Raw genomic sequence first — 24,763 nt, forward strand, 5'->3', positions numbered from 1 at the left:
AAGGAAACTTTCTCCAAAACGCAAGAAATGCGGGAAGATGTAAACTACGAAATGACGCAATAGAATATGCTTCGTTTTATGTAGACGGTTCCTTTACCTGATATACGGAAGCAATAAATTTAGTTTAGGCAACTGTGTGCGAACACTTACTGCTCATAGTCTTAAAGACAATAAATAAGGCAAATTTCTATTCATGTCATTAAGGTACTGGCCATAATTCTATATATTAGGTGTGTTCCTTTCTTAGTCTGCGGATTCGGGCCAATATTCGCTTCCCTCCGTAAAAAAAAAAAAAAAAATACACAGAAACCTTTAAGACAGGTGCGGGTAATTAGAGTACAAATCGTAACGTTATTATACTTCTAGTACCGACACTTGGGAATGTTTCGTACGATCGTTCGCAATTTTCCACTACTACGTCATTATTTCTTCCGCCTGAGTAACTTCTGTGCGGTGAAACTAAGACCAGACAGGGAGCAACTGCCGAAAGAAAATGCCTTCAGTAACCATCAAGCGTAAACAACTACGCTGTTAATGTTACTGCTAGATGTTCTGAAGTTTAAAGACGGATGACCAGAGTTTTAGAAGGGAGGCAGCTGCTCGACACGCACACTTTCGATTGAAAGCGGAGAAAGTGTTTTCTTTAACCGAGTTTAGCGAAGCTGTTATTCGAACGATAAACCTTGATGTATAAGTGCTACTGTTTGCATTGGCAATGAAGATGCTCGGCATACTTTCTTTGAAAAACCTGGTATTTTGCCGATACTCAAGGCATATAGTGGGAAATTGCGATTAATATGAAGAATCTACAAGCCATTCAAATACAAAGAGAACATGGAATGTACCGACAGAACAATTCCTTTTGTTAGGTTCTCCTGTATTGGTTGTTCGTTACGCTGCACTGCTGTTACACTTTACCCCAGTGGCCATGTCAGATTGGCCGAATATTACGAGAGGTAGAGCGCTGCTATGTCCCGCAGTTTTAACACGAGGACCCATTTTGGATTACCAGTATCCTAACTCGTTTCAACACTTCATACTTTGATAATATTTGTGAGATTAGTATAAGTAGTGCCCGGAGGTATCGCATAAATTTGTATAAACTTATGTAACGGTCATTGTATAATCACCAGTTTTTACTAACTTTCTGAACCGTTTCAAGTTTTGTTAGTAACTTTAAACTCCTTTAAGTTGACAGCAACACCATACTACTAAGGTTTTGCAGCCATCTAAGATTAGCACGTGTACCGAATTCGGAGGGATCGTCCCTACTTTTCTATGATTTTCCTGTGTCCCCACAAGTTTAAGACGGGACACACCCGTAAGTCCTACTTTGTTCACTTTCAGAGTTCTTATATCGTACTAAACAACGAATATCCTACCTGAAACTTAAAATGTCAAATGTCAAATGTCTTCCCATGTATGTTGACGAAAAGCAGTGGGGATTAAACCTCAGACCGGATTGTCTCAGATAGCCATCTTGAGAAATTTGCTCTCACTTAGAACATGACGATAAAACTGAGTAGCTTAAAGCCTGTTATTAAGAGCAGGCGGCAACAGGACTAATTTAAACCTCTTTGTTCCTCTCACGTGTTCGACATGCATTGGCGTCGGCTAAAAAGTTAAACTTGAGAACATGAGATTAAAAATTATGCAGTTCGTTGTTTAGTGTTGGTATGAGGTAGAAGCTTACAAGCGTCATTAAGCATTGTAAATTTCATACAGTGACGTCTTACTAGAAGAGTCACGAATTTTTACTTTACAAAGGTAGCAATCTGATCACTATCCGTTTTAAGAGTTTACGAAGGCTTACTGACTCACGCGTGCAGCGCGTGGTGGTCGACGAAGCTAAAAATGCTCTCCCAAGAGTATCGTGGACACGCAACTTCAAACATTCAAAGATAAGGGCTTCATTAGCCGTTTCAACTTATTACCGATTGACCAGATGATCTGAACATGTTACACATTAGTTTAACCGTGATTTTTAGTCTGCGTGAGGTGCTTCTTGTGCAGGTTTGTCTGTTACTGGCGTCAGAACGTTACCATTAGCTGAATTTCTGTCATTTACTCCATACTACAGGGGCTGTAACTTAGGTTATCAAAATTCCAGCCCTTCTTAATGTTTCATAATTACCTATCCTCCACTGGTTGCACTTGCAGTGAAAAAAGTTTGCTTTGCCAACAAATACATCCAGTTTAAAACCCGTTTCATTTACACGGTAAGAGCACTAGGTGATTTTAACTCAAACGCGCTTCCTCCGTTACACACCTCTAATGCTATCTGTCACCGACTTCACTGTCCTCCCATTTCGTGGTTGGAATGCAAATTTTAAGTTTTGCATAGACATTTTATCATAAAAATTACATCCATACAGTCCGGAATTGTTTACCAGTCATTACGCAGTTTCTTAAGTGCGACGATAAATACTGATACAGCACTGCTTTATTCACGAATACTGCATAAAATTGGCAACTTCCATAAAATTTACAACTGGAACAACATCTTATAAAATTGGTTCTTAAATGTATATGAATAGCATGCTGATACTACAACAGTAAAAACTTGCAAATATTTAGGACAGTATTAAAATTCAAGTAGCACCATAACTGCTGCATATCCGTCCCATAGACAGTTACGTCCGATTCCATTCACGTGCACCAGTTGTTCCAGCGTCGCCACTGCGACCGGCTATTTCGCTTCGTTCTTTTCAGGTACACTTGCAACCGTAGTCATTTCTTCTAGGTCGACGCTCAACCGTCTGGGTTGTTCATGGCAGGAGTTTGCCGGTTGGGCTTCTTCAGGTTCTGGAACCTGCTGCAGTGGTTCGTCTGAATCTTCGTCCCTCTTTTTGAGGTCTAGGATGACTTTCCCGTAGTTCTCTCTCTTACAGAGTTGTGTTAAGCCGACTGCCACCTGTAACAATATTTGGTTGTAAAAAATTGCGTTATTGTCCAAAACAAAGCTCTCGCCGCAAAGATACTCACCTTTTCGAAAGGCAATACTGAATGAACGTGTGGCTCTATTTCTCCAATCGAGTGTAGATCGAACAGTTCATTCAGTATGTCTTGCGTCAGTCTGGGATAATTTTCCATGAAGAGGCCGATGTTGAGGCCAGCTACACTTAAGTTCTTGCTGACCAACTCCGCCGAAGATATGTACTTGGTATCCCACGTTGGTCTCATTCCCCAAATGGTGGTTTTAGGATATATAGCTGTGCTGTTGGAACCTGAAAGAAGAAGAATGATCTTGTCACCGGCACGTCTACGTTTGAGACTGACACTGTTGGTTACCCATGACGCTTTGGATACATGATTTTCTACATTTGTGCTGCAAGCTATGCGTCCACTTATTCGAGACCGCCCTTAAAAAGTTTTCATAAAAAATAACCCTGTCTGCCATATTCCTACATTGTGCCCTTCAACATGGAGACAAATACTGACGTTGCGAAACTATTTTAGAAATCTGAAATTATCTTAAAGCACTTTCTTATTCAAGAAAGTCAAACCCCTTGGGTGCAAGATCACTATAGGACGATCCATATAGTGGATACCATTAACCGCAATATTGGCTGGTAATAACAGGAGGCGGAGCTGAGGGGTATCCAATGGTGAACACAGGATGAGGCTATGGAGCGTAGTTAAACTGCTTAGTGAGAGAGTAACACAATAGTGCTACCGTGCTAGCGGTGTTTATAAAAAGCAAAGCAATGGCAATGCTTCGTATCTGCAACAATGGTTACAGAAGTTGAGATTTCCTCAGAAACGAAACAAATTTCGCGAAGTCAGGAAGAAGGGCCACATGAAACAAGGTCTCTGCAACATGAGTTAGCGGAATGTGTGGTGTCGTACACGCTCGACAGTGCGGGCATTGTACGTGAAGTGTACAATGATTACGACACGTGTTCAACAACTGGAAGTGACCTGAAATGTGTCGAGTCAGGTGTTTTATCTTCCTCGTCTGACAGCCACAAATCCCACCTCCAATAAAACGTAGTAGAGAACAATTGTCGACGCACCGAGTACTAAAAGAAATTACGTACTTAGATCAGTCGCAGCATAGTAAAGAAACAATTTTGAACATATTCCGATTAAGACCACAGCTGTATGACTAGCGCAGAAAACCTACGGATATTCAAGGGAGGACAAAGTGCACTTTTTACAGAAGCTTGATACAGTTTACAGTAAGCATTATAGTGGCGTAAGTTATGCACGTCAAACAGCGATCAATATAGTTCAGTTACTTCAAGGACACCCGAACTTCAGAGAGTGCTACAGAATTTGAAGTAAAGGAATGAAATTTCAAAGCGTCAAATTTACGATGCACAGGAATCAGCTGAATAGCACGGTAAATTTCCAGACGACATGAACTCATTCCACTGTTCAGTAAGGAATTTGTTTTCAACTCAAACCAATCGGGATTTGAAGAGGCAACGCATGTGAACGGAACCCTGCAACTCAGAGGTACCTAGCGAGTTATCAGGATCAAGGAACATCAGTGCCGGAAACCTTTGTAGACAATTACGCTGACTTAATCTGGACGGAAATTTGGCTGCAGCGTTATTTATTGTGCTGTAAAAGTTGGAGGTGCTCTGACCCCTAAGATTTTCGTGCGCGTTGTCTTGCAAGAGCGGTAGGGAATATCTACGTCACAGCAAGCACTAGTGGGGGGAAGGCCGTAAGAGAACTGCAGCTACCGTATGAACACTATATTTGGCCAACAGCTGGTCAACTCAACTCGATTGCTCGATTCCTGGTCTACGTATAAAAAAAGTCAGTCTTTTAGAAATCCTTCCTGGAAAGGTTGAGACATTGAAAATCATACCACGTGAAAACAGCACAAATTGAACCTCTGGGTTTTTTCCGTGCCTGCTACGCCTTAAAGGATAGCCAGTTTCACGGTAAGCTCCACGACCGACTGTTTCGCATTCGGTTGCATGCCATCACGTTTCCATTAGTTCCCATTCACCCCGTTACACGAATAGGATTCTATTAGAGTTCGTTAAGAACATACGTAGCTGAACGTCGTGCACGGTTTGTAACTCCAAGCAGTTCGCCTTCTAACTTTATGGTGTTAACCTTATTGATCACTGTGGCGTGCCATGGTTTATTCGGCGTTCGTAGTCGCCGTTAATGGTATTGGACATGCTTATTTTGTTAAGCGTAACATACATGTGAGTCATTAGTAGCCAACACTTCTCCTGTCATAGTTTCTTTCAAAAGAGTCTTACTGAAGAATGAACTTGCGACCTCGCATTCAAGAAGTTCCTTGTAAAAAGTGTTACGTTCGTTTATATATCGAAACAGGCTGGAACTGAGAATTTTTATTGTTCTGAAACAAAGTTACTAAGTGTTCCTGCGGCAGACCACCACAGCTAGTACTAAAAACTCTACAGCTGCTCCCAACTGTGTGCTTTTGGAGTTTTGAAACAAGGGGCTAACGGCAGATTTTTTCGTATCAGTCTTCTCACTTGTGACCCGATCTCTTCAAGCCCTTCAAATTCAAGTAGCACTTCTCAGCTAAATGCAGGAGTACTAGGAAGCTATTCTACATTACTTTTACCGAAGCAAATATAGCCGATCGAACCGCCTTACTTTAACCCAAGTTAGGAGTTTTCACCAAATTGAAACTTCCTGTGAAGCATGGACTTTAGAGAAAATAATCGTGATACTCATTTGAGATTGAAAATCTGTAACTCACGTTTCTTTTTAAAACTGGTTTCGTTTCCTTCAGTTCCCCGTTGATATTTACTATACCTTCCTCTCCACTTCACCTCCTCCCTCCCCCGTCACCCCTTCCCCCTCCATCCCCCAGACGTTGTACCCCCTACGAATGTGATAAATGGGGAAAACTGATTTTCGAAGAACGTAATCGTTGAATCAGGTAAATGTGTGTTGGCCGGTACACTAGAGTTTTAACACAATAGAGATCCAGTATGATAGTGGTGCCCTGCAGCACATTTTAAGGCATGTCGTTCCCCTTACCCTGCCAGATTTGCTATCAAACAGAGCCAGCCAAGAAGTACTTACCAATGTTGATCAGCATTCCACGCTGGTTCAACAGCCTTAAGCACTTTTCAACATCACTTCCACCATTGCTGTTTATGACCACATCCAAGCCTTCAGGGTGGACGTCCAGAATTTCTTCAACGTAATCTTCTTCATGCTCGAATGCGCTATCTATTCGAAGAGCATTGAGTTTCCTATGCTTTGACTCAGAGGCACTTCCGTAAATTTTGACGAGAGGTATTGTTTTCGCGAGTTCGATAACGGCCGTACCAACGCCACCTGCAATCAGATGCAATACTAGAAGTATTATCACTGTAGAATATTGCAAAAGATTTTATTAATTTTATAACAGACAGCAGAAAACGAACCTCTAAGAACGTAGGTTCTTCATTTTCAAATTTTTAAAACTTTCTACTGGATGGTATTGTGGATATGCGACATAACTACTGTGAAGTATCGTTTGTAAGAAACATTGGTAACTTATAAATTCGCCGAGTAGTCTCGTTATGGTGGAGAAATTTTAAATGTACTGTGAACCTTTTCGTTAGGCGATTGTTTTCAATTTTCATAAACGACTAACTCAACAAACGCCTCAGACCTTTTCGTTTTCAAAGGAGATTTTGCATCTGATTCGTAGAAATCTTTATGACCGTTTTTCATGAGCGGTGGGTCTATGAGGTCGACCAAACTCGTCCGTAGCTTGAAGAATAGCAATGCTGGTGCAGCGTCATTAAGCAGTAGCGGCGTTTGACTTGCTATGACATGTATATCGATGCAGAACTATCGACTGTCGATCAGCTTTTAGATGTCAATAGCTGTGAAGAAATTTGACCGAGGCAATGCAAAATCCGTTTACAAAACCGTAGCAGAGCAGGGAAACTCGATCATACAAGCAGGACATTACGCAGTCTGCTGTTCGGGCGTTCCGACATGAACCGAAATCCTGAAGTTACCTGCTCAAAAAGGCGTTTCTGTGGTATAACTTGTTTTTCTAGTTAGACAGGCCATAAACCGGGTAGTGGTTTACAAAATCAAAGCACAGTTTGTGCTGAATGGTACAGACCATTTGGTCACAGGTTGTAATGAAGTTAAACGAAGCGAAACCAGTCATGGCCATGCCATGACTGGTTTCTCATAGAGAATGTGGAACATTGGAATCAATATTTTCCTTTCTTTACCCACCGGGTTGACAGAGTGGCAGACTCTCTTTGCCCCTTTACGAGATAAAACATTTCGTGGACAGATTTCGCAGCTCGAAGCTGTTGAACCATTCTAAGGCGTCGGTTTGGTAGTGCCAAAGGTGGAAAACTTGTTTCGGGAATTGTTTGAACCATATACAACAGTGCGAACATTAAGGCAAACCTTTCAAAAGAATAAAACAGTTTGTACTGAAAAAGGGCTTTATGGCTGTTCTTGCAAAAACGCGAAATGCGGCCCTCGTATAAATAGGCTAAAGGAACTTTGCAGCCCTAAAGAATTTTTACTATTCGCGTAAGTAAAGAAGTGTGCTTTGACATTGTAGTAGGTAACCGTTTTCTGAGATTTCTGTTTCCTTAAGCTGCGACAAGTTTTTCATGAAAATCAACTCACTTAGTGGAAGGTTACTCGACTTTGCGAAGCCCATGACAATCTCCAAGGATAATGTGCAGGAATGTTTTGAGGACTGGAAGGAAAGAGCGAGGGAGGGAACGCAAATGTGTGTTCTCATTTCATCCTTTTCTGAATGCGCCCCCCTCCAACTACATTATTGTTACGACTACAAATTTGCACCATCAGTGTTTCGAGTGTCAATGTGGTGGAACTTAGGTGAATCGAGGAATGTACCCGGTTTGCACAGTCATTTATGAGGTGCGTACGCCCTTTCTGGAAGTATGTATTTAGATTCGGTTGAGTTCAGGTGCAACATTTATATTTAAATCTTCCTATCCCTACACCGCATAGGATCGCCACCAAATTGCGAATCCTTTGTGAGGCTTACTGAAACTAATGCTCAGAATGCGCGCTAATATGTGACCACAATTGCTGTTCAGTACTACCCCTGACAGTGTGTATAAAAATGAAGAATCACTAAACCCGACGTATTTATGCTTAACACTAATTCTGAAAAGCCATTAGGAAACTTTTGAGATATACATGGCTACAGCTTTCCTCTTAAGTACAGCAAAGATACGAAACTTAAGATGAGTGCTTGATATATCAATTTGGAACAGTTTAAGGTAGTACAATTGAAAGTATTGAGGTAGAGGTAGAGGCGAGAGAATTCATTGGAGGGACCGTAGAGGAACGTACTTTACAAATCTTGAACACACTTCAGTTCTTCAGCAACTGTGAATTTTTCCCAAAATTAAGAAAAGCAGCATTCAGTTACAAGGTAAAAATGTTAGTTTATCTAGGTTTCGATGCCGATAATGGTATCTTTTTCAGGACCTATAAATTAACCCATAGGGACATATGGTGCCGCGAGCAGTTCCGCAGCGAGGCTCGGCCAGCGGCCAAGCGCATGCGCTAACGCAAGAGACAAGCTGTCTGAATTACTTCGACCAAACGTTAATTGTAAACAAATTGTGACGGTATGCAGTCCCACAAATGAACAAACTTACCTATTGGTACAAGACATTAAATAATTTCCGTGAGAACTAACTACAAAGCCAAGGCATGAAAGTTTACATTCATATTTTCTCTTAATTTCTGAACATACTTTACAGTCCACGTCGCCTAAGATTCTCTTCCAGTCAGTTCCTGAGTGTCATCAATCTGGGACGAAGACGTTCTGGATGAGTCACTGATTCGTTATGTTACTGAGAGTAGGTCACTGAATTTCCAGTGCAACACTGGAGAAAATCGTTTACCTTAAGCAGAGACAGAATATGCAAAGCGCACTTAATTTTGTAGTACGTCTTGTGCTTATGAGAATTTAATAGAAGTTCGGGATCGCAGGACGTGTTCTTTCAAGTCATACATTTCGTACACTTTGTAGTCTATGGAAGATTAACGGGCAATGGTTTACTTATTTTTGTATGCATAATTTTCACCTCTATTTTCTGCTCTTACAACCAAGGAAAGAATTTGAGTCATTAAAAGCCTGCATACGTGTATAAAGTGACACGTTTTAATTAAGTCTAGGTACCTCTGAAGGAGCTACAAATTTAGCATACCGGCACAGAATGCGTAATATAGACTGTCAAATAATGGAAGTCTTCTCCGTATTATAGATAACTTGGGCCCAGTAAAGGTTTACCTTTCAAGTACACGGAAATAGCCTACCTGCAATCGACTGCATAAAAATTTTATTTCTTGGTTTTAAATCGCCGAATTCGAACAAGCAGACGTGCGCCACTAAGAAGTTTAGACCAATGGCGACGGCATCTTTGAGATCTGTGTCTCTGGGCACCTCGAAACAGTGCTTCCGTGGCACCTGAACAACATGACGAAACAGGCCGCCCTGCATTTTCAAACAAAGCACTTTCTGTCCTACCTGAAATAGAAGGTTACAGTCTTTAGAATGACGTTCACACCATATTAAACGTTCAGCCTATAAACAAGTACACTACCTCAAGATCTATTATGTCTTCTCCCAAGCGCGTGATGACTCCGGAACATTCACTACCCATGATTACTGGGAAGTTACTATTTCTTATGATACCCAAGCGTAAGTAATTGTCGGTGAAGTTCAAGCCGCAGTAACGAACCTCTATTTCAACGTGGTTGCTTGCGAGATTTTCCCCGAGCGGCGTCTCTTCGACCTAAAATATGATCAATTTGCATTAGAATACTACATATAAACAACAATTAAATTCTGAATGTCATACGTATGACTAAGCCACTAAAAGCTAAAAGAAATTGAGGAACAACATAAACTTGGCCGAAAAAATTTTACCGTTAAGCTAACTATTTATTCATGAACGCCCTTTGCATTTACTTTCCGCAAGCTTGTGCAAACGTAGGGAGTCCCACACTTTGCAGTTTTACACTTCCTTATCCGACAACAATTATGAAAATTTGCTATGTAACGCTTGTGTAAGGGTCCTAGGGGCAACGTTCAGTATTCGGGAATAACAATAACGATCATTCAAAGAAATACACTGAAATACACATGAGCTCTGAAATTCATACCTTACGAACTATGAGCGCTGTTTCAGTGGAAGATTAGTTTCACATTAGCGAAGATGCTTACAGCTCTTAAGGAATGCGCTATAGAGGTCATGTTTATCGGACGTACTTGCTGCGAACGATCGTTTCTATCGTATTCCGGAAATTGATTATTTCTCCTGGGACATCCTGCACAGGTTTAGTGAAACATGACCGTATGTAATCTTTACCTGGAGATTACGAAATTCAGCAATGGGTGTCCCTTTTAGTATTAACTATTACCATTACATTGGTAAAGCAATGACTGCACGGTTGTAAGTAACTCTTATGAATACTTAGCTGGTTGCTGTGTGTTTTGTATTATCTCCGAAGCATATTTGGAACAAACTTCCTTAGGTTAACGAGCTACTTCCGACCCTTTTCAGATGTGTGCTAACAAAATCTTTGAGCAAGTGAATGGCATGCTAACACGCTGTCTACTGCAATTGAACTTTTTTCCTCTTAGGGAAAATTACTTTTTCATCTTAACTTGCTACCACAGGGAACGTTAACAGAGGGCAAAACTGATGAAAGCTGAAATCCAATACCGCAAGTTAAGCCTTCAGTCTGCCACTTTCGCATGAAAGTAGGAAATGATTGGGGTCACGAAAGATGCGAGCGCTGTTACGAAGAAATTTTGTTACTCGTTACTTTATCACGGCAGACATACAGGGAAAACCCGATAACCCAAACATACGCTACATTTACAGGACTTTCAAAACAGTCGCAGATACTTTACTGCAGTTTGATCTTGGATTATGAGTTCTTTAATTTTCGGAGCAATACTCTGAAAGTGTTCAACTTACCCACTTAGTTTTACTTCTTTAACGTTATTTGAAGTTCTACATCTAATGTCAGTTTAAAGAAACATGTATCATTGAATTAAATAATTCAGCTTACCTTGATTCTCCTAAACTGACCGTGTCCATGCAACGTAATGGATTTCACCATACGGGTAGTATCTGTGGCTGGAATCTGAAATATTAAGCGCTTTCAGGAAACAATTGTTCTGCTTATTGATAAAGAATAGTGTTTATTTTTAACCAGAACAGCTATTTAGCTTTCTATATTCTGAAGACGCTATGCAGCGGTACACAAAAGCGGCATGTTTAACATTCCTTGAAAGTGAGTATTTCCGCGATTTTTTCCGACCAACACTAAGCGTAAATCAAATATCCAGCAAATGTAGGTACCCAATGCCTTACTTTAAGGTTATTTTTACAGTTCTTAAGCACTAAGATAATCTCATCCTTTCCCATGTCTACCCCGGTGTTTCTTTTCTATCAATATCTACGATTATGAAACCACGCTGATAGGAACCAAGCAGAAGTGTTTGTTTCTCGGCCTCGCAACGCGGATCTCTGTCCAGTGACATCTGAACTAATTAAGTTAAATCCCTTCTGAACAGTTAGTTCTCAATTACTGCAAGCAGTTTCAGGATGTGAGACTACGTTCTGAATAGCGATCTACCGCAAGCAGTTATTTCACAGCTTCCGTAATCAAAAAGTTTATGAATTACTTTTCTGATATTTGATGTTTACACATGGTTTCTGACCGAGAAGCTTGAACACAAACATTTTTGCTTAATTAACTGAACAGTCTACTCATACTTTAGTTTACAACCAAGCGGGTGTTTTAATCTCAGAATACTTGTGGCAATTTGGCTAGGAAACTTACCACTGTGGGTGCTGTGTATTGAAGAGGGAACGAATCCATGGCTGCAAGGTACTGACTGAAATAGAAATGTGTGTTTTTAATTATTTTTTCATACTTCCATCACTTAACCCCATCCCAGGGCGAACTTCACAATGATTCATAATTTCGTTTTACCCGTTTTTGGTAATCAGCTTTTAAAGTGGCACACATTTAAAATTTACCACCCCTTCCACTTGTGATGACACTTTATTTATTACATTACACAAATATTTACAGCAACCGTATCAGATTTCCTTTGTAGTAGCTACGTTGCTGACGTGAGCCAACACTCATTCTTTAGATATTTTAGTAAATTAAGTACCAAAACTTTTGACATGTCACTTGCAGCGATACGAATAAAGCTACAAAATATTTTGTCAATCGTTCTTGTCGGGTTAATCCTGGAAGCTCTTTCAGGAGAAAACTTTTAGTTAAGTATCCCTTTCTTTCACACTGAAAGTGTAACAATTTTCGTTTGATATGCCTCACACAATATTACTTAAACAAGCTACGAAGTTTTAATGGAAGAAAGCAAACAAACTTAAGACCGTAAGCGTAGTTGAAACTTCGTTTACAGCGCGCCGGCATAATCTAAACATTGATAAATACGGTAGTATAGTTTAGACATAGGAACATTAACAGAAATACAACAGCAATTCCACCATGAAATCGATACCACAGAAGGGCTGACGAAGACTAACAGACTAAATGATCGGAAAATGTTAAACAGAATTTAATGGTGCTACCCACCCCTTCCTCGACCCTCTCGCTTTAATGTTTTAAGATATCACGACTGCTGGTCTAGGTCCTCAGCCACTTTTATTGCACGCAAGTTCTGAGAGACTTTACTATTACAAAAAGAGTCTCAAATTTGAAATGAAAAACCAAGAACCGTCGCGTAAAACCGTTAAACAATTCGATCACCAACTCATATGAAGAATGGAGCTGGTCAATGTAGCATGATTCAACCTTTTATTATTATGAAATTATTAAACGTAAAGTCTTCTCAAATATATGATCAGTGCAGGGTTCATATAGAAATGCAACGGTGAATCACTTTAAGAGCTAAACGAGACACAAGTAATGGATAATAAACATTGGCTCCAACAAATTAACTTAAACATCAATCAATTTCAGAAATAATACCTACCACCTGACGGAGAAATCAGACGCAACTGTGAAGATTAAGTTGTCATCAGTTCCTTATAAGACGCGATACATGGGCGTGGCTGTCTTCCACAGTAGATTGGTCGTCCGCCTGTCATATGGTGGTGCGTAAACTTCTGTCAAAACAAAGCGTGTGTCATCGGGAATGGAGCTGAGTTGCTACGACTGACCGAGTCAAGGGGGCAATATGTTTACGTTATTTCAGAGACTGACGAGCTCTCCACACAGAGAGCTGAATTTATTCAAACTACTAACAAAAAGAACGTGGTCCTGTCTTGGATTTATTTCGCACTCACTTAATTTCGCACGGTTTACTTTGAGCTTCTCCTCGTACTGCAGCACATCCGGCCAGAAAAAATACTCCTAGCATTACCGAAAGAAAACGCTTGCAGTTACAAGACCCTACAGACGCACCAACCAACCGACCGACCAACAAGTTGTACTGCAGTAAGGGTTTTGACTGACCGACCGACAAACTTTCGTTGCTGGGATGTCGTTCGAGTAGGACCACCTGATTAGCTGCCCTCCGCACTCATTCATCCCCCCCCCCCCCCCCCCCTCCCGCTTGACCCCTTACGTAGTCAACACTCCACCCAAACGCCTTCTGTAGAGTTGTCGTGGCAAGCGCCCCAGAAAAGCCCCGTGTTTTGCTTTTGTCACTGCGAGTGGGTAGAAATGCTAATACAAATAACAGGGTGCGAGTCGAACGACACTTTAAGGACAGAGATTCTGGAGACATTTAAACTCCGAATGTTTGTGGTACATGTTGTCCAAGGAGTGAAGCAATATAAATGCGAGAAATCAAGCAACTGCTAAATGCTTCATATCTTAAGCATTCGTTACTATATTAGATGATGTGCGCCACTACCATGTGTAGTCTCTCTTCTTCGAATGTGAAATAAGTTTCTTAAACCTACAGGTCATCTTTAATGCTACATACATAGATAACTTAATAACATTCACACAAACATCTTATATTTTATTTATTTTCCTTTAACATGACGTATTTCCTCAGTCAACTATAAATGACTTGTAAATTTCAGAAATTAGCATAGTTAATTATTTTGTGGATACAACAGCACTGAACTTGCGGTCTTCTTAACTCCTGCCATTGGCTAGAAATCATAACGGTCTGACAGCCCCAACTCGCAGCTTACAGTCTTTTTCAAGACTATTCTTTTTGCATTAAGAGTCGTTTGATGATGTTCAGTGGCTACGAAACGCATGATTCATCCATTCTTGGTTCATTACGAAAATCATCGGCTCCAAACATCTTAAGTAACAGACCGCATTAGTCACTTCTTTGTCCACAGCTTCCGCTCGACTTTTCTTGGCCTTGTTGCCAAGACAAATCCCGTTTTTATTTTCTATGTGTATCCAAGCGAGATCTCATAGAGTATAAACTCAGTGAACCTAAGAAAAACAAATCACTGCAACAGTGCGTCGTTGTAATGGAGTGCATTGGGTTGGGACATGAATGAGCTGCCACGAAATTGGTCGGCTGGTCGGCCGATAAATTGGTGTGTGTGTAGGGACTTTAAGGAGGCGCTCTTAATGTACATGTATTTTCACTTATGTTCAAAGAACATCCGTGTTTGAAAACTGAGTTCTTTAGTAATTCCATTTTTACACATTTCGGTGTACATGCATGTAGATGAAAGCTTGATAAGAATACCTGTACAATTATTTTGTGGAAACTAGCCAAAATTCGGTTCCAGTCAGCTTTATCGGTGTGATAGATAAATAAAAAATAGTAAATAAATAAATAAAAAGCACATACACACGGAAATAAAACATGATATGCGGTGTAAAGATTGGTTAATGGAACGAAAAACTCATTGTTAAGTAGTGAGTTGACAATATATCCATAGGACAGTCATAAGTATTTCAGGACCGATGAGGAAAAGTTCGTGAGGGTTCAAATGTGTGTGAAATCTTTTGGGACTTAACTGCTAAGGTCATCATTCTCTTAGCTTACACACTACTTAACCTAAATTATCCTAAGGACAAACACACACACACACACACACACACACACACACACACACACACATGTCCGAGGGAGGACTCGAACCTACGCCGGGATCAGCCGCACAGCCCATGACTGCCGCGCCCACGACCGCTCGGCTAATGCTGCGCGGCGTAAAGTTAGTGAACTTCCTATCACTCACAACACCACTGATTAAAAAACAGGATTCTATATTGAGAGAAGCTGTAACAACTCACTAAATATTGACAGCTACATTGCGTTTCTCTCGAGCTGAAGGGACTATGAAACCACCAATCCCCGTCTATACAAATAGGTAATGCGCAAATATTGACTTCTGTACTTCGCCTTTTTCTGTCCCAGATTATAAGTACCTTGCATTTTCCCCATCCTTCAGATGGGTTGAGGAAAATTTTTCTGTTTAATGGTAACATGTCTACTTGGGACAATGTCAGTTAATTGTAATGTCCGTAACATCCCTTTTAGCCTTGGCGTAAAAGGCTTTCGATTTCATGCCCTTGAAACAAAACTTGTTTTCATATACGCAAGAAAACTTTTCCATATATTTTCAATTGATTTGTTACACACTGCTCAAAATTGTGTTGCTACGAAGACGCGACAATCTGGCGTTTGATTTAAGAAGCCACGCCGGCTGCTGTGGCCGAGCGGTTCTAGGCGCTTCAGTCCGGAACTACGCTGCTGCTACTGTCACAGATTCGAATCCTGCTTCGGGAATGGATGTGTGTGATGTCAAAAAATGGTTCAAATGGCTCTGAGCACTATAGGACTTAACATCTGAAGTCATCATTCCCCTAGAACTTAGAACTACTTAAACCTAACTAACCTAAGGACATCACACACATCCATGCCCGAGGCAGGATTCGAACCTGCGACCGTAGCTGCAGCGCGCTTCCAGACTGAAGCACCTAGAACCGCTCGGCCACATCAGCCGGCCGTTCGCAAGGAGTTTGCAACAGATTACACTAACCATGGACACATCACAAAGCAACATAAAATTTCAATGTGTTCCTTGTTTCCCTTCGTTACTACATCAACAGGTTCACTCCGCGAGTCACTCTGACTTGCGTGGCAGACGGATAGTTTCCATTAAAAAAAAAGAAGTACAAATGTGTGTGAAATCTTATGAGACGTAACTGCTAGGGTCATCATTCTGTTAGCTTACACACTACTTAACCTAAATTGTCCTAAGGACAAATACACACACCCATGCCCAAGGGAGGACTCGAAACTCCGCCGGGACCAGCCGCTAGTTTTCTTCTATCGTGTATTATGGTTTCTTACCGTTCCACTCACGGAAGGAATAAGGGAATAATGACAGCTCGTATGCCTCTGTGTCAGTTTTTATTTGCGTAATTTTATTTTAACAGCCTCCACTCAATCGATATTCCACGACCACCACTGAATCGGCATGTACCGTGGTGAGGGGGAGGAGGTGGGGGAAGAGGGGGTGGAGCGGGGTGAGAGCTGCCACGGAACATTCAGAGTTTCCATCCAGAAAGACTAGCAGGTTCTTCAGAGGTGCACCGCCTCTTACTCTGGGTGTCAGTCAGTTGCATTTTTTACCTTTTTTGTTACATTCTGTCTCCACTATTAAACAAGTGTGTGACCTCTCGCACCTTCCATCTTCATATAGATTTTTCTCATATTTAATAGTAAACTGAGGTGTGGGACGTTTTAAGTATGCTCAGTATTTCTAACTTTCTTGTGTCTATACAGTATATTGAAACTGAAAGTAATAAGAAACTATCACTTTTATTTTTCCCGAGGCATACAGCTCTACTGTATGGTCTGGAACCGAGCGACCGCTGCGGTCGCAGGTTCGAATCCTGCCTCCGGCATGAATGTGTGTGATGTCCTTAGGTTAGTTAGGTTTAATTAGTTCTCAGTTCTAGGCGACTGATGACCTCAGAAGTTAAGTCGCATAGTGCTCAGAGCCATTTGAACCATTTCTACTGTATGGTTAAATGTTGATGGCGTCACCTTGGGTAAAATATTCCGGAGGTAAAATGCCCCCATTCGGATCACCAGTCTGAATCTAATCAGGAGGATGTTGTCATCAGGAAAAACAAAACTTGCACTCTGCGGGTAGGAGCTTGAAATGTTAGATCTCTCCGAGCAAGTAGGTTAGATAATTCAAAAAGGGAAATGGGTAGGTTAATGTTTGATATTGTGGGGACTAGTAAAGTTCGGTGACAGGATGAGTAGTACTTCTGGTCATGTGAGCAGAGGATTATAAATACAAAATCAAATAGCGGTAATGCAGGAATGATTCTAGTAATGAATAAAAAAATAGGATTATGGATAAACTACTACGAACAGCATAGTGAACGCATTATCATAGTCGTGATAGACAGGAAGCCAACATCCATCACTGTAGTGCTACTTTATATGCTAAGCATTCCAGAAAATGATGAAGTGACTGAAAAAGCGTATGAGGAGACAGAAGAAACTATTCAGATCGTTAAGGGAGAAGAAAAATTAATTTTCAGGAGAGACTGGAATTCGACAGTAGAAAGAGGAGAAGAAGAGAAAACAGCAGGTGAATGTGCACTGGGAGAAAGGACTGAAAGATGAAGCTGCCTGTAGAATTTTCTATACAGCACAATTTAATCATCGCTGTTATTGTTGTGGTCTTAAGTCCAGAGACTGGTTTGATGCAGATCTCCATGCTGCTCTATCCTGTGCAAGCTGCTTCGTCTCCCAGTACCTACTGCAACCTACATACTTCTGAATTTGTTTAGTGTATTCATCTCTTGGTCTCCCTCTACAATTTTTACCTTCCGCGCTGACCTCCAATACTAAATTGGCGATCGCTTGAAGCCTCAGAATATGTACTACCAGTCGATCCCTTGTTGTAGTCAAATTATGCCACAAACTTCTCTTCTCCCCAATGTACATCCTCATTAGTTACGTGATCTACCCATCTAATCTTCAACATCCTTCGGTAGCGCCACATTTCGAAAGCTTCTGTTCTCTTTTTGTCTGAAGTATTTATCGTCCACGTTTCACTTCCATACATAGCTACACTCCATACAAATACTTTCAGAAATTATTTCCTGACACTTAAAAATATACTCGATGTTAACAAATTTCTCTGCTTCAGAAACGCTTTCCTTGCCATCGCCAGTGTACATTTTATAACTTCTCTACCCATCTAATCTTCAGCATCCTTCTGTAGCGCCACATTTCGAAAGCTTCTATTCTCGTTTACTACTTTAAGCGTCTCATTTCCTAATCTAATACCCTTAGCATCGCCCGATTTCATTCGACTACATTCCATTATCCTCGTTTTGCTTTTGTTGATGTTCATCTTATATCCTCCATTCAAGACGATGTCCATTCCGTTCAACTGCTCTTCCGAGTCCTTTACTGTCTCTGACAGAATTACAATGTCATCGGAGGACATCAAAGTTTTAATTTCTTCTTTTGGGATTTTAATTACTACCCCGAATTTTTCTTTTGTTTCCTTTACTGCTTGCTCAATATACAGATTGTATAACATCGGGGATACGCTACAATCCTGTCTCACTCCCTTTCCAAACACTGCTTCCCTTTCATGCCCCTCGACTCTTATAACTGCCATCTGGATTCTGTACAAATTGTAAATGGCCTTTCGCTCCCTGTATTTTACCCCTGCCACCTTCATAATTTGAAAGAGAGTATTCCAGTCAACATTGTCAAAAGCTTTCTATAATTCTACGAATGCTTCCCCGAGGTCAGCTTATAGCAGTTTTTCCATTCGTCTGTAAAGAATTCGTGTTAGTATTTTGCAGCCGTGGCTTATTAAACTGACACGATAATTTTCACATCTGTCAACACCTGCTTTCTTAGGGATTGGAATTATTATTTTCTTCTTGAGGTCTCAGGGTATTTCGCCTGTCTCATACGTCTTGTTCACCACATGGTAGAGTTTTGTCAGGCTGGCTCTCTCAAGGCTATCAGTAGTTCTAATGGAATGTTGTCTACTCCGGGGCCTTGTTTCGACTTTGGTCTTTCAGCGCTCTCTCAAACTCTTCACGCAGTATCATATCTCCCATTTCATCTTCATCTACATCCTCTACCATTTCCATAATATTGTCCTCAAGTACATCTCCCTCGTATAGACGCTCCATACACTCCTTTCACCTTTCTGCTTTCACTTCTTTGCTTAGAACTGGGTTTCCATCTGAGCTCATGATACTCATGAAAGTCCTTCTCTTTTCTTCAAAGGTCTCTTTAATTTTCCTGTGGGCAGTATCAACCTAACCCATGGTGATATACGCCTCTACACCCTTATATCTGTTTTGTAGCCATCCCTGCTTAGCCATTTTGTGCTTCCTGTCAATCTCATTTTTGAGACGTTTGTATTCCTTTTTGCCTGCTTCATTTACTGCATTTTTGTATATCTCCTTTCATAAATTAAATTCAGTATCCCTTCTGTTATCCAAGGACTTATATTAGTCCTTGTCTTTTACCTACTTCATCCTCTGCTGCCTTCACTATTTCATCTCTCAAATCTACCCATTCTTCTTCTACTGTATTTCTTTCCCACATTCTTGTGAATGGTTCCCTAATGCTCTCCCTGAACCTCTCTAACAACCTCTGTTTCTGTCAGTTTATCCAGGTCCCATCTTCTTAAACTCCCACCTTTTTGCAGTTTCTTTTGTTTTAATCTACAGTCCATAACCAATATATTGTGGTCGAAGTCCCCATATGCCCCTGGAAATGTCTTACAATTTAAAACCTGGTTCCTAAATCTCTGTCTTACCATTATATAATCTATCTTAAGCCTGTCAGTATCTCCAGTCGTCTTCCATGTATACAACTTTCTTTTATGTTTCTTGTACCAAGTGTTAGCTATGATTAAGTTATGCTCTGTACAAAATACTATCAGGCGGCTTCCTCTTTCAGTCCTTACCCCCCATTCCGTATTCACTTACAACGTTTCCTTCTCTTTCTTTTCCTACTGTCGGATTCCAGTCCCCCATGACTATTAAATTTTTGTCTCCTTCACTATCTGAATAATTTATTTTACCTCATCATACATTTAATCAATCTCTTCGTCATCTTAGGAGCTAGTTGCCTTATAAACTTGTACTAGTGTGGTAGGTGTGGACTTCGTATCTATCTTGGCCACAATAATGCGTTCACTATGCTGTTTGTAGTAGCTTACCCGCATTCCTATTTTTTATTCATTATTAAACCTACTCCTGCATTATCCCTATTTTCTTTTGTATTTATAACTCTGTATTCACCTGACCAGAAGTCTTGTTCCTACTGCCACCGACCTTCACTAATTCCAACTATATCTAACTTTAACCTATCAATTTCCCTTTTTAAATTTTCTAACTTACCTGCCCGATTAAGGTATCTGACATTCAACGCTCCGACCCGTACAACGCCAGTTTTCTTTCTCCTGATAACAACGTCCTCTTGAGTAGTTCCCGCCCGGAGATCCAAATGGTGGACTATATTACCTCCGGAGTATTTTTCCCAAGAGGACGCCATCATAATTTAACCATACAGTAAAGCTTCATATCCTCGGGAAAAATTACAGCTGTAATTTCCCCATGCTTTCAGCCGTTTGCATTACCAACACAACAAGGCCATTTTGGTTAGTGTTACAAGGCCAGATCAGTCCATCATCCAAACTGTTGCCCCTGTATCTACCAAATAGTCTGCTGCCCCTCTTCAGGAACCACATGTTTGTCTGGCCTCTCAACAGATACCTCTCGGTTGTGGTTGCACCTACGGTACGGCTATGTGCATCGTTGAGGCACGCAAGCCTCCCCACCTACGGCATGTCCATAATTTAAGAATGATAAAAATTATGAGAGAAGGCTGTGTACGTGGGAGAGACCTGGAGACATAGGGAGGTAACAAATTAAGATGGTAAGGCAGAGATTTCGACAATTCTAAGACACTTCCAGGGGCAGATGTGAACTCTGACCACAATTTATTGGTTATGAGATGTAGATTAAAAATGAAAAAAAACTGAAAAAAAGGTAGGAAATGAAAGAGATGGGACCTGGATGAGTTGAAAGAACCAGCGGTTGCTGAGAGTTTCAGAGTGACCATTAGGCAATGATTGACGAAACAGGGGAAAGGAATACAGTAAAAGACGAATGAGTAGCTTTGATAGATGAAATAGTGAAAGCAGCACAGAATCAAACAGACAAATACATTTTTGCATATCACAGAAGGTAATTTGATTGATGAAAGCAGAAAATATAAAAATTCAGCAACTGAAGTAAACAAAGGAGAATACAAACGTCTAAAAATGAGACTAATAGGAAATGCGAAATAGCTCAGCAGGAATGCATGGAGGACAAATACTGCAGCATATATAACTAGGGAAAAAATAGATACCGCCTACAGGAAAATAAAAAGGAAGTTGTATGAATATCAAGAGCTCAGACAGAAACCAGCTCTAAACAAGGAAGAGAAAGGTGTCGGAGGAGTATATAGAAGACTATGTACTTGAAGGTTTTATTATATAACGAGAAGAGGAAGTAGATGACGATGAGTTAGGAGATGTGATAATGCGAGAAGAATTCCAAAGAACACTGGAAGAGCTAACTCTGAAACGCCCCTTAGAAAAATTATACACGACTGTGCTTAAACTGACACACAATATTTTTAGCGCAACGCAATCTGACTTTCAATAATCCCTACAAAAGAATGGCCCCGACTAACATTAACCTATACCTTTCACAAATCACTTACCTCACAAAAAATCTTCGTTACTCGAACTACTGCAATACAGCGAGCACCACTACTGCCAGCTAAATAAAAGATTCTAACTACTGAAGGCACTAACTGCTGATAGTAACAGTTAGCAAATGAAAGATTTTAATAGAGAACAAACAGTGTATTTACCTTAATAGTCAAAATATATATGATAGTTCATGACATCCAGTCTTACAAATTACAAAACTGCGCCATCTCTCTCCCCACGTCCGCCACTGCTGGCGGCGCACCTCCAACTGCGCAACGCTACGCTCTGTTAGCATCCAGCAGCCGCTGCCCAACACTACAATGGCAGACAACAATGCAAACCAGCCACAGACTGCATATGGCACAGCCAGTGATTTTTATACAGAGCGCTATGTGGCGGCGGCGTTACCAATAAAAAAACCTAAACAGCCTACTTACATAGCCCCCACACTGCCCACAAAAAAATTTACAAATTTTTTGGGCAGTGGCCAATACAGATTTGAAAATTTTTTTCATAATTACAATGACAAAGAAATGAAATGCACACACTTATCGATACAATGTTGGTCAAAAGCTAAAATTTTCTCACAGTCCATAAAGACAGACTTGATCGTTCATCATAGTAAAATTGCAGTGTTTTTTTCAAAGTCTGAGCAATAAAAGAAATTGCACTTGGAAGTAGTGGATTTCTAAGCAGTCTTGAAGAAGTAGTGTTGTCTTTCCAACGAAAGACAGTGCTGACTCTTGACTTGCAGACAGGTAATGGGCCACAGCAGAGTCAGTCGACGTTGAAGACTATCGGTAGGTAGGTTGTCACAGAGTAGTCCTGGTAGAGATTACGGTATTGGTGGGCCACCAGAGGTGCAGACCCACTGCAGTCCTTGTAGAAATAATGGTATTGGTGAGTCATCAAAGGTGTAGACCCACTTCAGTCCTTGTAGAGATTATGGTATTGGTGGGTCACCAGAGGTGCAGACCCACCCACTGCAGTCCTTGTATAGATGGCTAGCAGCCAACAGTTGCGACTGTGCAGGTGCACAATCACCATCGAAAAGTCTTGTGGACAATATAGCAAGTCCATAAACCACCACTTGTCCACTCACAAAGAATTTGTTTGAAATGTCCTTAGAACCAGCAATGCTGTTATCCAGTCCATTACTGAATTATTAACACACGTGCAAACACTATCAGTCCCTACTTCTCACATATTGTCCATATACTATGACCAGCAGAAACGTGTGCAGTGAAATGTAATTTACAAGTTACTTAATTTGATGAAGTGGTGTCAATTACAATTTTATAACATAAGAATACAATAACAAAGGTACAAAATACATCTTTAAAGAACATAACAATACAGATAACATTTGCAGTAGTACAGGCTTTACAAAAGAATCGAAATAGCAAATACATCAGTGTTACAAAAATTATAAGTAGATACATAAAAGATCAGAATAACTTTTGAAACATCAACTTCACACATTAGCATTAGAACAAAACAGAATAAATAATGTGTAAACATCTTTACGAAGTAAATAACATGTTATTAATGCAAATTATATTTGAGGATAACAGTATTTCTCATCATAGTGAATGTAGCTTAGTATTAGAAGAGAATAAATTCTATGAAACAGTACACAGAGACAGGAAGAAAACAAATACACAAGGGTACACAAACACATAGTGGGATAACACAAAGAAAGGACGGGGTTTGTTTTACTGCAGTATTTTGCAAACAAAACTTTCTTTACTTCTCAGAGATCTCCCTTCATTCTTCATTATTTCCAAAAAGTCATATCGAAGCCTGCTTTCTGTATTATGCTCACATCCTCTTTCAAAAATAGTTTTTCTCCACTATACACTACTTTTTTGGACAAACCATTTTCTTATAGCTTCTCAATGATTTTCTTCCAATTCATCATAGTTAGATTCTTATATAGTCTACCCCCTCTTAAGCTAACTTAAATCTACTGAGCTCAGATGCTAAACTAAGGGACGAGGCAAGGCAGCAGCACAAAACAAATTAATACATGTCCCAAAAAAATGGAAATTGGTAAAGCTATTGCAATATTACAACTAATATAAGGCGCTGTGCAGCAAAGAAGAGAAACAAATCCCTAGTAAAACTGGCTTACCAGAGTAATACAAAGTCAAATTCAGTAACATTACGCCTGGCACACAGCAGCAGCAAATGCAATAGCTTATGACTAAACATGACAAAGCTCAAGCAGAAAAAAATATTACAGTAAAGACACCAATGCAGAAAAGGGAAATGTCTGTTCACATATTAATATCTATGTCATTAAAGTGGTGCACCACAAGAAGTTATCCTACCTTAAAAATTACCAAGTACTTGAAAAGAAAATTATGTATGCAGTTCCTGTGAAGGGAAGTCTTTTTGGTGCTCCTTCGTTTTTGTAAGTACATCGTAAAGTTATTATTTACTGCATCTGTAGGCATAAAATAACTATATTAGTACATCTATTAAATTGTATTTTAACCAATGCTGCAGTGCAGATAGAAACTAGATATTTAAAAAATGAGTAAATAAATATATAAAGCAATCCATATGGCATTTCTCTCAACTAGCAAGACAATAGCCGTGTAATGTTTCTCATCGTTTCATTAGGCATTTTAGTAAATATCATAAATTAAGAGCTCCACAGTATAATCATATGTTTTCAAGTTCGAGCGTGTCGTATTTGCGATGCTTTCTACAAAGGAATGAATGTCAATAGCGAGGATAATGGCCTCTTTCTTTTTACCTGTGTCTCTGAAAGGCACACACTAATGGCTTTCTTTTTGTCAGGTGGTTGTCGGGCAGCTGGGTGCCCACGACGCATTACGTGCAAGTGGCCACTTACCTTTCTTACTGAAAAATTTACGACAGCAGTTTCCGCTACAGTGACAGTCTCATATAAAAATATTTTCACAGGTTGAGAATTTGTGTTAGAAATCTGTAGAAACAAAATCCTTTAAATATAATAGTGTCCAAAAAATTTTCGCCAGCAAAGTGATACATTCACACATATACACACATTTCATAACTCTTAAAGTACGATT

At 40.2% G+C, this 24,763-nt stretch overlaps 1 protein-coding gene across 1 annotated transcript; it reads right to left on the reverse strand.

The window, feature by feature from the left end:
• Positions 1 to 2,425: 2,425 nt before the first annotated feature.
• On the reverse strand, positions 2,426 to 13,477 carry LOC126266682 (synaptic vesicle membrane protein VAT-1 homolog). Its single transcript, XM_049971107.1, has 8 exons — positions 12,980 to 13,477; positions 11,812 to 11,866; positions 11,035 to 11,109; positions 9,558 to 9,749; positions 9,271 to 9,481; positions 6,028 to 6,285; positions 2,986 to 3,227; positions 2,426 to 2,914 (listed from the first exon to the last, which is right to left on the reverse strand). Exons 2-8 carry the CDS (start codon positions 11,848 to 11,850, stop codon positions 2,690 to 2,692), a joined length of 1,242 nt encoding a protein of 413 aa, XP_049827064.1. The 5' UTR covers positions 11,851 to 11,866; positions 12,980 to 13,477; the 3' UTR covers positions 2,426 to 2,689.
• Positions 13,478 to 24,763: the final 11,286 nt, after the last annotated feature.

This window comes from Schistocerca gregaria, chromosome 4 (assembly GCF_023897955.1).
Source record: "Schistocerca gregaria isolate iqSchGreg1 chromosome 4, iqSchGreg1.2, whole genome shotgun sequence".
NCBI classification, from domain to species: Eukaryota; Metazoa; Arthropoda; class Insecta; order Orthoptera; family Acrididae; genus Schistocerca; species Schistocerca gregaria.